We start from the raw sequence: 12,613 nt of genomic DNA, 5'->3' as shown, positions 1-12,613 counted from the left end.
CCTAACACAAGGAGAACTGGCTCTGAGAGGCAGGATCTGACAGCCTAGGTGCAATGCTATTCTTTGTCAACACAAGACTTGCTATATATATTTCAAGACATGTTTCTCATAGTCCTAGATATGTAACACACAAAACATTCACACATTTTGCTCTAGCTCAGAAAGGGACTGAATCAAGGTTCCAGACCACTCCATCCCATTGAAAACCCACTACATGGTATAGTGGAAGGAAAACTTTGCAAAGTTCCCCTTGCTGATTCTTCCCCAGATCACACCATGTGGTCATTAGGGTAGAAAAGTATGCATGGCATTTTTGCCTTGGTGAAGAGGGTGGGCATGTCACAGAATCTGCTGGAGGCACAAAGTTTCACCAAAAACCTTGTACTTCTGCATTCTGTACTCTTCAGACCAGCCCTCTTGCTGTGCAGCTCCAGTGAAGCCAAGCTGCCACATCTTCCTCTCCTAGATGCTGCTGTAGGAACACCCCCAAAATGGCTAATTAACTTTTCTGTATATTCCCTCTGGGGCTGGTGGGGGGACAATACACTGCATGACCAATATATAGACTGTAGGGTGAAATCCTGGCCCCATGGAAGTCAGAGGGAATTTTTCTATTGACTTCAATTGGGCCATAATTTCACACCTAGATTCAAAGAGGGTTTTTCATGACTCCAAGCATGGGGAAGAAGGAACTGCACTGTGAAGACAACTGATTCTCCTCCTCCACCACCACCCCCCCTCGCCCTTCCCCACACACGGAAAGAGAAAAATTCACATACAGATCACAATGGCATGATCTGGTCCAAAGTTTGGAAATATTCGGTTTGAAAATCATGCTCATTCTAAAACCATCTGGGTCATGGGGGAAAGAAAAATAACAGAAAGTCTCTAGAAAAGAAGTATGTGCTTTACCTCGGTAGCAGTGCTCTGGTTGGCTCCATTTTCCAGCAGATATTTTACCACATCAATGTGGTTCTCTTGAGCTGCCATGTATAAAGGAGTGAAACCATTCTAGGAAAAAGCACAACAGGAAACATTGTAGTGAGCTTTGTACATAAAACAAGTTAAAGACCCCACACAGCAAAAGTATCTTCTGAGAACAGCACTTTTTTCTACTGATAAAAAGAAACTAAGGTTGCATTTTCTGCACTAATGGCATATACAGAAGGCACAGAATACATTGTCTATGTCACTTAAAAAGTCAAAAGGCTTCACTGTCAGGACTGCAAAAAACAAATATTAAGAAGGAATTTTAAAACATCAGAGTATCTGCTGCTTTGCAATGATTTTGAAAATCTATACATCCTTTTACAGCTGGCATACTTTGGAATATTTTCCCATACTCTTAAACCAACTCAGTATACATTGGGAATCTTCATTATTACCACAACTATTTCGCCCCTCTTACGGAACAGGAATGTAACATTAGCAATAAAGTTCTATGAAAGCTGACAAGGAAGCAAGAATATCCCTTTATTTACTACTTTTTTTTAACTAAAGGCTTCCCACCAGAGACCATAAAACGCCTCCCTCAAAAGAAGACAAGCAGAGATGGCAGAGCTTTAAAAGAATACATATAATTTCACAGTATATAAAATAATGCAAACCACCAAACATAAATAACCCAACACTGCAGAGCCCCGATTGACTACACAGTAAGACTGCCCAGGTATAAAGTCATCTAGAAATGCCCTAATGTACTCAGAAGAAACCACGATGGCTAATAGCATGTCTTTTTGATGGCTTTTTCCAGTTGGTAGCTAAGGCGGCCACATAATTATAGGCTGATATACCAGAAATATATGCTTTGTCTCCACTTTAAAATATCTCAGGGCTTGTCTACACTTAAAACGCTACAGTGTACACACTCCCATTAGCATAGAACCACCTCCTGAGAGGCAGTAGCTACTTTGACAGATGAATTCTTCTGACAGGGACTTAAGTCAGCTTAATTACGCCATTCAGGGGTGTGGATTTTTCATACCCCGACCGATATAGTTAAACTGACCTAATTTTCTAGTTAGACCACGCCTCCATATAAACAAAATACATTGCATGTTAATATTCAGCATAGTTTCAAAATTCATATGAGTGAAAAGTGCATTTATATTATTGTTTGAGGATCATTAAATAGGCCCAACGCTCGTTTCAAGCTCTGTAAATTACAGTGTAATTTAAGAGGATCTGATCACCTGCTTTTCATAAATCATTCCATCATCCTTCTATAACACTTTTAACTACAATATAAAACATAAATCAGATTTCAGCCACAAGACTTTTGCTGTGATATTCATTACCTTAGATTATAGACTTATGCATGTGTACAATGAATTAGAAGTACCACAAATATTGTGATATTCAGAATCCTGTATCAGAACCTATCATTATTCTTTCCAGTAAACCTCATATGGAAACATTCCAAAACAATCTCTGCAAAATACATGCCCATCCCACTGAGCAGGCAATAGTACCGTTGATTCTGGAATTGATGGCTTTCAATCTCCCCCTATGCTTTTTCTATTGGAGAAGAACAAGGATTCTTATCTGCTTGATCCGTTACCAGATCCCCAAAAGAGCTACTTTTTTCTGCTCAGTATGAGGTATAAAAAAGGGAATGGAAAACCTTGTAAAAAGTCATGTCTCTACAGGAAAGTTTTCGCCATCTAACTAAAGTTGTGAATTTAAACCAATACAACTATACACATATAAACACTGTGTGGACATTTTTATTCCATTAGAAGGGTGTTTTCCCAATTTATTTTATGTTGCTTGGGAAGAGGGTCAAAAAACAAACAAATTAAATCTGTACAACTATATCAGTACCACTGGTAAAACCTTCCCATGCAGACAAAGCAAAGAGATTCAAGATGGCATAATTCACTAGAAATGTGATAGAGTTAAGAGCAGACAACTATGACTCAGGGTCTTCTCAGTTGGCCATCCTCTCTTTTATATTTCTACTTTTCTATTGTTTTCTCTCCTAGTTATACTCTGGGTCCGTTAACATGGCCACTGTGAAACAGATCCCTACTTCAGCTGATATCCTGGAAGATTTTTTTTTTAGTGAAATGCTACTTGCCTTCCAGTTGCTTCATTTAAAGTTTGTATCTTTGTGACCTACATGGTAAAAGCATTCAGCCAAGGATACCACAATCCAATCTGCTGATTTGCAATCAAGTTAAATGTAGTTATGGCTAGTGCCTTAAAGAAATGCACAGTAGCAAATGATGTTGTCACTGCTACCTGAAATTTCTGTGAACATTGCTCTGCAAAGCACACTGACTGCCTGAAAGCAGCTCAGGATAAGTTAGGTGCTGAACATTATATGATCTAAGATGTGATTACATAGTGGAATTTGCTCTTTCATAAAATGAAACATTTAGCTCTAAAATACAGGATCTCTAGGAACTGTCCAACAATGACGAAGTCTTAGAGACATATAAGCTTTGTCTGGACTAGGAAAATTGCTGGCAATGGTTTCAGTGATGGTATAGCTAAACTGATACTGATCAGAGTATAAATGACAAGTTTTTCAGCACTTGCAAAACCATGATGAAAACATCCTCCAACCGGGTAAGCTTCCTACTGCAGACAAGACTCAAGATTTACATAGCTGCTGGGGAAAACCATGGTGACAGTGGTTTCAATTTTTTGAGCTAAGCATTAAAAATCTGGATGTCAGATCAGTATTAGTACTAAGTACTGACCATTGGAAAAGAATACCATAATCGGTGTGTCCTTGGTTTGATCAGTTATGGCAAATCCTGTGACCAGTCCATATTCTGAAAATGGTCATAAAGCAGTTTATATCTTTGGATGCCATATGATTAGGTGAGTCAAAGGATAAAAAACACTTGCAAAGGGAAGCATGATTTGAGAGCTCTTTTAAAAAATCTGTGTTAGACTGTGAGCCACATTTCACCCTTATTACAGCCCTATATTTCCTATTGTTTTTAGGGAAGTTTCTTGGGGCTAACCACAGGTATACTTGGTTTAACTGTCTTGCACCTATGCTGCACCTTTCTCCATGGTTAGTGATTTAACAGAAACTCATTCAAAAAATAAAGGACACCTCTCTTGATACTGAACATAGTGCTCTTCTTTGAAGTCCCACCTGGCATCAGAAGCTCCGGATCAAGCAACCAACAGTGACAGCGCTTCTAGGTCAAATTCTCCACTCACTTACATCCATGTATCATCATTCACTTAACTGATGTTTCCAGGGGGTAATGAAGGGGAGAATTCAGCCCAGTAACAAGAAACAAGTCTACATCTCTCTATTTTCTGAGCAAAGGCAGAGGCTAAAGATAAATAATTTTGAGTGAACAGTTTACAACATACTTTGAAGAGACCCTAGGGTATTTCCTGGCTGACCTTTTCATCTCCTATTTTGCAAGTGTCCATCCTGGCCTCTGCACCATAACAAACATGTATACTTCTTGTCCACCAACTAGCAAAGCTGGGGATACGGTCATTCTTCATTAGGTCAAGACAAACTATGAAGATATGCAATCCCTTGTGCTTATAAATCACAGCTGGATTTCAAACAACAATCTATAGAAGATGCCCTGCAACTCAGCCTCTTCTGCTCCTGGCTTCTATTGTTTGACAATCCTATTCCACCATACAGAGCCTGCTCTGAACCTCACAGAGTAAAATGAAGTCATGCCTATTGGTGCATTCATTTAGTATGGCACAATGGGCCTTGATTAGAGTTGGAGTGAGCAGGCAATGGGGACTAAAACAGTTTTTAAAAATTTATATTTGGCAGAACAGCAAAAGAAAGCAGCAGGGGAATATAATGTGTAAGCATTTTGGTTGTCCCCACAGACCTGGATACACGCACAGCATCAATTTATTAGGTGTAACTAATGGAAATTTACCACACCCTAGGATCAGTGTCTAATATTTATTAAAGCCTCACACAGTACAATTATACTCTTGCCTTTTTATTTTCATGGATTTTATGCCATTTGTAAAATCCTACTGTTACGGAATACTAATAAACATGTACACCAGCATCATGCACATTCCTAGAAATGTGTGGAGATAGAGGATTTTAAAGTGAGAGTGAAACGATTTGCCCAAAAGCTCAGCAGAAGGATTTTGCCAACTAAGTTTCCAAGCTCTGGACTAGAACCAGGATAATAAAACTCTGGATTAGAGGAGGCTATAGTCATCCCATACACGACCCGGTCATTTAGCACCAGGAGGTATATAATACATCTCCACATACTGCTGATGATGACCTACAGAGTTTCCATCACACTGAGGAAACCCATCATTCATAGCAGTAAGTTTGCTATAATCATAGCTAAAGTCACAGGGGTTGTGGGGAAGGAAATACTTACACATTAAATTATGTTTATTAGTTTTTTCCTTAAGCTTCCACTGAATTAAGATGAATCGACAGTCCTAGTGTCATTCATCCTCAATACCTTAAATATGATTAAAGTTCAGAACTTCTTAGAGAAACATTTAGTGCTAACTTCTGTGGTCATTATTTCTAGCCACTTCTCTATGCATATAGACATGGCAGTGGACTACAATGGTGCCTTAATATGACATAAAATATTTCATTTTACAGTTTTATAAATTCCCTTGGAAAAAACACTGGCCAGTAAAGAGTTTATGAAAAATGTTTCACAGCTCCAATATGTAAAAAGGAGTACTTGCTTTGAAAGCTATTATCTGAACTTGCAGAGATAATATGCAGTAAGTAAAATACAAGACAGAGTTATATATATTTATATATAGGTATCCCCTTGTGCAAATTTTGCCTTACTCTGGTTCTGCTGGTAGGGGGCCCTTAGCTCACTTAAGGTCAGGATTTGCACTTCAGGGCTTGATCATCAGAGGTGCTGAGTACCTACAACTCCCACTGAGTTTTGAAAACTGGTTTGTCACATTTAAACATTCAAAATTTTAAAACTACTGCACTGATTTTCTTTTAAACCTGGCTTGTTTAGAGATCACACAGAGGCTAGGTGTGATTTGCCCTCTCATAGAAGAAATTAAGGGATCTCACCCTAAACCCTGTGGATCTTGAGGTTCCACTGGGTGGCTATATTCCTCTATATTATCTGAGTCTCTTGCATCTCTGCCCTAAATCCCTAGCACCACAGTTCTGTTGTATCCCTGCAAGGGGTTCCCCTGTAAGGAAGTTCCACAGCAAGAATGGACCTCTATAGGAAAGTTGGTATAGTCCCTTGATGGATTCATTTTCCTCTGCGGTTTCAGATAGGTGCAAGGGTAATGAAATAGGTCTGCCCCAACCCCCAATCCACAGAGCCACCAGGGAGAATTATACATGGAGGTTGGGGGGTGGGGAGGAGGATGGTGTTGTGGACCTCATTTTTTTGTATGCTGTATGGGAGATCTGTGTGTGGATTCTAAAAGAACAATGTCTTATTAAGCCTTAGAAATAAAGCCATATTTTAAGAAACTTGTCTCTGGTTTATGAGGCCCTTAATCTGGCATAATCTATATCAAGATTTGGCCCCCAAATTGGATAACCATTTAAAAATGACCTGGAAAGGGGGAAAATGCACTTCATTTTGTGTCTTTGTGAAGGCGTGAAATGTGGTCTCGTGTTTTGTAAATTTAGTTTTGGTATTTGAAAAAACAGCCTGTGATCTTGAAATGAAATACTGAATCATAATGCCAATGCATAAGACGACAGAGCTAAGGTTTCACTTTAACTCTGGTATATCTGGATGTTTTAGTCTTTATCCATGAAGCTTTAAATCTTAATGTAGGGATTTTCCAATTTAAAGTCAGGACATGCCACAGTAAAAGTAGCATGCACAAACTTATCTACTTTCCTTTGTCATATATCACAAGGTCACACACTATTTCTCAAACAGTACAGTAAAACATCATACTACATTTTCTACAATATTAATATTGCAAAACTACAACAGTCAACAGGGACAGATCCCTGGCCTCCTGCAGCAAAAGCACAAGGCAGTACCACTTGAACAAAGGACTCTCTTTCCTAGGTTTGAATTGTATTCTCTGATGGCTTGATCCTCCACCAACGAAGTCAATGGGAGTTTTGCCATTGATTTCAATGATACCAGGATTCAGGCTACCATTTCTATGTGAGCCAGCCATTTAGCAATGTGTTACATGCAATAACAGGTAGGGATGTGGTGTCTAGACCCTGTGGTAATGAGATAATTAGAAAGGTCTGTGACAGACACACACACAAACATAACAGAATCCTGCTAATCTGCATACCCTATAATTCCAGTACAAAAATTAATGGTATCCCTGAACTTCTCAGAATACATGTAATGTGGTCTCATATTGCGTTGACATTATCATTACAAAGACAGTAAAAACAGGACATTTACTAGTATAATATGAAGTTATGATGAAGAATTAAAACTACATAAATGAAGTACATTTTGTTATACATTATCCTTGGATGATTCCCTCCCTCCCTCCCTCCCCCCCCCAATATTTGCTCGCTTGCTCATTTGAGAAAATCAGTAGCTCCCTACAGCTCTCTAAGTCACTCATGGAAATTACTGAGGCTTTATATTTATGTCTCCAAATTTGCACCATTAAACCTGCCCCATGCCTTTGATGAAGAACACCAATGTTCAAGCAATCTGAGTAAACGTGGATTTTAGAGCACTTAGGAAAACTGGCTGTTAACCAGAAAGCTTGTCTCAATTGTAATTATAGAGGAGTTACCACCTCATTATAATAACTATACACGTGATAATATGAGAGAGAGAGAGAGAGAGGGGGAAAGTCTATTTCTTTTGTGCTAATTCTGATGTTTCCTTTAAGATGAGATATTATATTAGAGTTAATAACATTTCTCATAATAAAATATCCAATGCTGTCGGTACTAATGAATGTATCTGATGTACTTTAAAAGCCTACAGACTCTGTATGAGATGGTAACAGCAGATCAATGGCATCACTGGGGGAGTGGGAGATGACTGTTGTCTAATGCAGTTGTTTGCCTACAATGAATGCTCTTCTCCTCAATTAATGCTCAAAAAGTAATTACCCATTTGCAGGTCAATGTGATCACCAGATTGCCCTTTACAGACTAGCTGCAATTCAAACAAATAAAACAGAATTCCTGCTGTGTAATATGTTTCGGCTTAGTCCTATTCTCTGCCTCTCCAGTTTACTGCATATTTTTTCCAGTTCTTTGCTCAATATCAAACTAATGACAGGTCTTTGAGACAAGCTCTCAAATGAAAATGAATGATATCCTTTCTGTAGAAAAACCTTTACCACATCTGTTTAACTCTATTTTAAAACAATTTTCAAAGAAGGATGCAATCCACATAATACTGCCTATGGAAAAGGCATGTCTGATGTATTTTGATGGTCTGCACTAGGAGTCAGGAGACTAGAGTTTTACTCCTGGTTTTTCCACTGACCTGATGTGTGACGTTGGGCACTTCACCTCTGTGTGCCTATTTCCCTTCCTATACTTGTCGTATCTATATGAGAGCTTGTCTACACAACCACACAAGGTCAATCTAAGATATGCAATTTCAACTACGTGAATAGCATAGTTGAAGTCGACGTACTTAGATCTACTTACCATGGTGTCTTCACTGCTGACGGTCTCCCATCGACTCCGCTTGCGCGTCCTGTTCTGGTGGAGTATCGGAGAAGATGGGAGAGTGCTCAGCGGTCGACTTATCGTGTCTATACTAGACGCGATAAATCGATCCACAATGGATCCATTGGTGCCCGCCGATCCGGCGGGTAGTGTAGACAAGCCCTAAATTACAGTGTTGTCCGGGTAGAGACTCTCAGTATGGATTTCGGACGGTATCTAGCCTGACAGGGCCCTGATCTTGTTTGGGGCCTGTAACTGCTACTGTGACAATTTTGTTAGGGTTTTGCTGCACCTCACAATGTAAGTTACTTTCCTGACTGGCACCATTCTTCAATATATCACAATTCTCTCCCTGGCATCTCACTGGTACACTGTTACAGGTAGGGCCCTACCAAATTCACGGCTGTGAAAAACGTGTCATGGACTGTGAAATCGGGTCTCCCCCATGAAATCTGGCTGGGAGGGGGGAGGGGTCGCAGTATTGCCACCCTTACTTTTGCATTGCCTTCTGAGCTGGGTAGCCAGAGAGCAGTGGCTGCTGGCCAGGCACCCAGCTCTGAAGGCAATGCCACCACCAGCAGCAGCACAGAAGTGAGTGTGGCATGGGGGGTTGACACTTTTCAGGGGGTCAGGGCTGGACTTACTGGTGTGTGATGTGGGCGACTGTCCAGGGCACTGTGGTCAGGGGGGTGTTGTGATTTTACATACACACACACACACACACACAAACACCAGCCCAAGGCCCCTTTAACTCCCAAGCACTAGGGAGGGGCAGGACTGGGGGCACCCCAGGGCTGGGTCAGATCCACCTCCGCTGGTGGCACAGAAGAAAGAATGGCAATACCACACCATGCCACCCTCACTTCTGCAGTGCTGATGGCGGTGGTGCTACATTCAGAGCTTGATGTCAGGCTAGCAGCTGCCACTCCTGATGTCCATCTCGGAGGGCGCAGTGCCGCCGCCAGCATCAGCGCAGAAATAAGACTGGCAGTACCGTGACCCCCCTACAAATACCCTTGTGCACCGTCCCCCCACACCACCGCGATCTCCTTTTGGGTCAGGAGCCCCCGGTTATAACATTGTGAAATTTCAGATTTAAATATCTGAAACTGTGAAATTTAAGATTTTAAAAATCCTATGACCATGAAATTTACTAAAATGGACCGTGAATTTGGTAGGGCCCTAGTTACAGGATGAAGAAATCTGCTCTGGTCGTATATTAGTGGCAGCTACTCCCACACTGTGTGTTGGCTCAACTGTGCTGGCTGGCGGGTGTGTGTGTATGTGTGTGTAGGGAGGGGGCAGAGCCAAGGCTTAGCCAATTCCCAATGCCTTCCTGCCCATTTCCTGTCCACCTGCATGGGAGGGAGTGTAGCATCCCAATGAAGGGATTATATGCTAATGATGTAGGGCCAAACCCTGCATCCATTCAACTCCATGGCATCACTGATAGAAAAAACTGAGTGCACGATTTGACCTATAAACACAAGTCCTACAGATGTTATGTCACCATAAGCCAAATGAAGAGTCCGTTCTTTAATAGACTCAGGGAATTGGTGGTGGATGGCTCCATGAAAGAATCAAAATGCTCAGAATTCTGATAACTTTTGTTTTGCATTATACTTAGGGCATTATTCTCAGCCAATCTAAAAATAAATTCCTCATAAGAGGATTTTATCTCAACAGGACAGATTCTCTTTCTCTTAAAGGATGAATTAAGGACAGATAACCCACTTTATCTTTCAATTTCCTGGGTTTTATTAGTTTTGTCAAAATCTGAATATCTGATACACCAGGGGTTTTACTATTCTATTTCCTTGCTTTTTCCATAATTAAAAAGGCATTTTTTTCATAAAATGTTATATTACCTACATTATTTTTCAAGAGAATGATCTCCCAGGCAAATATTCATTTTGACTAGTGGATATGTATTTAGATTCAAACCAATATATAATTGGTGAATTTGTGAATACACATTATCTCTATGGATAAATATGCATTTAAGATCACCAGTCATATTTACTGTCAGAGTTCTGCACACAGATTAACACTACAGTAAATTATATAAATTAAGGAAATATTTTTCAGTCCCTGAAATTAGGCAGCTAAATCCATACTTAGCTATTTAGATAAGTGGACAGATTTTCAAGAGTTCTGAGCACCAGCAACTCCCATTAACCTACAAATACAGGAGGAGAGAGACAATGTGTTGGGGGGGACAGAGAGTGTGTCAGCATGCTATCTTGTAAGTTCAGACAGCGGCAGGAAGCAACCAATCCTGAGGCAGGGGAGGGGAAACACCGACATCAGCCCCCGCCTCCCGCCTTGGGCTCTCTGCACAGCAAACTCTCTCTCTCACACCCACACCCATTCACACTCACACTCACACACACCCCTGCCTCTGTGTTCAACAGCACAAGCATTCCACATTAATGGTTTGCTTTGCATCCCAGAGCAGATCAGCACAGCGTGCAATGGCTGTCAGAAAGGGAGCTTTGAAAGTGGAGGGGTGCATGTCTTCGGGGCAGCTGAGTTCAAAACAATGAGCAGAGAGGTCACTTGAGGCATTATGGGACGGCTCCAGAGGCCAATTACAGTGCAGAAAGCAATCAAGTGTCTACACTGGCAAAGGAGCGCTGGAGCTTCTGTGCAAATAGCCTTACGATTCTCGTTGAGGTGGGTTTTTTTTTTGCAGTACTGCAACTGAGGAGTTTCTGTGCACAAAGTGACATGGCAGTGTGTACAGTCTGAGTGCAAAAAGCTGCTTTACTGTGCAGAAACTTGCTCATATAGACAAGCCCTTAGTCAGCTTCTCTCAACCTCAAGGAATGCAAATCATCTGCTATGATAAAGCAAGAGATGAGATGTGGAAAAGATGTTTTCTTATACATTCTGTTACCATGCCAGGTAAAAAGAATGAAGGACATGCAAATAAAAAACACGTTTAGATCATAACATCTTACATTTATAGGGTGACCACATTTCCCTATGCTGAATACAGGACACCTGGTAAAATTACTCATATTCAAGTGAGTTCAACGGCAATCAATCGGAACTATGCAATACAAAACTATACAGTTCAAATTAACATCAAGTTGACTGAGCCCCCATTAAAAAGAAATACTGCATAGGTGGATTTTTGATTTACCTTCTTATCTTTAAGGCTTTAGGGTTCACACAGGGAGGGGTGATACCAGCCCATGCCCCCACACACACCTGGGGAGAGGTGACACATACAATCGTACATCTCTCTCACATGGGGAGGGGTGACCGACCAATCCCACCCTCCCTGCCGGCGTTCTCCACCCACCATACCTGGCTGCGCCCCTGGGACAACTGACCCGCCTGTCCCGGTACCTGGCACCACATCTTCCTGAGGCAACATAGGGTGGGGCACACAGGGTCACATACCCTCCCTCCCCAGATTTCTGCCAGGGTTCACACCAGAATGTGGCCAGCAGCCTTTTGGCACTATGCGGGAGGGACGGGACAGGAGCTGCTTCCACCTGCGGGGTATGGGGGAAGGGATGACATGGCCCGTGTCTTCGCAGAGCTCATCTCTTCCCCCTGCCCCTCTGTGGCTGGAAGCAGCTTGCTCCTTCGTGCCCTCCCAGTGTCAAAAGGCAGCTAACACCTCCAGGCTGCTGCTGGCCACTGGCACTGACATAACCCAGCTGCCTCCTCTCCCTCCCTTCCCCCAACCCCGGCTACAGCGCAGGCAGGAAGGGGTTAAGCCCTAAGGATGCATGTGCACCAGGGCCCAGGGAACTTGACTACAGGGGCTTCAGCAAACCTGGCCAGAGAGGTGGCTCAGCAGAGGAGGGTGTCATGGGGACGGAGCAGCCCCATGCTCTGTGGGGGTAGGAGTCACAGCGGTGTGGGAAGAGATGGGTGAAGAGGGTGCTAAGCCCCTGCCTGAGGGTTGCTGTGGAGCCTACAGGTTAACGGCATGAACAGGCCAGAAATAGCTTTCAACTGTCACTCCAGAGCCTAGCTGAGGAGCAGAAGTGGCTT

At 42.0% G+C, this 12,613-nt stretch overlaps 1 protein-coding gene across 50 annotated transcripts in view; it reads right to left on the bottom strand.

Moving 5' to 3' along the window:
* Nucleotides 1-12,613, bottom strand: part of ANK2 (ankyrin 2) — a 559,252-nt gene that overhangs the window by 161,705 nt on the left and 384,934 nt on the right. For all 50 annotated transcript variants that reach the window (XM_043545376.1, XM_043545385.1, XM_043545350.1 and 47 more), the window contains exon 5: nucleotides 913-1,011. In XM_043545376.1, coding sequence (XP_043401311.1) covers nucleotides 913-1,011 — 99 coding nt within the window. The remainder of the gene's footprint in view (nucleotides 1-912; nucleotides 1,012-12,613) is intronic.

This window comes from Chelonia mydas, chromosome 4 (genome assembly GCF_015237465.2).
Source record: "Chelonia mydas isolate rCheMyd1 chromosome 4, rCheMyd1.pri.v2, whole genome shotgun sequence".
Classification (NCBI taxonomy): Eukaryota; Metazoa; Chordata; order Testudines; family Cheloniidae; genus Chelonia; species Chelonia mydas.
This window is presented reverse-complemented; position numbering and strand designations above follow the sequence as displayed.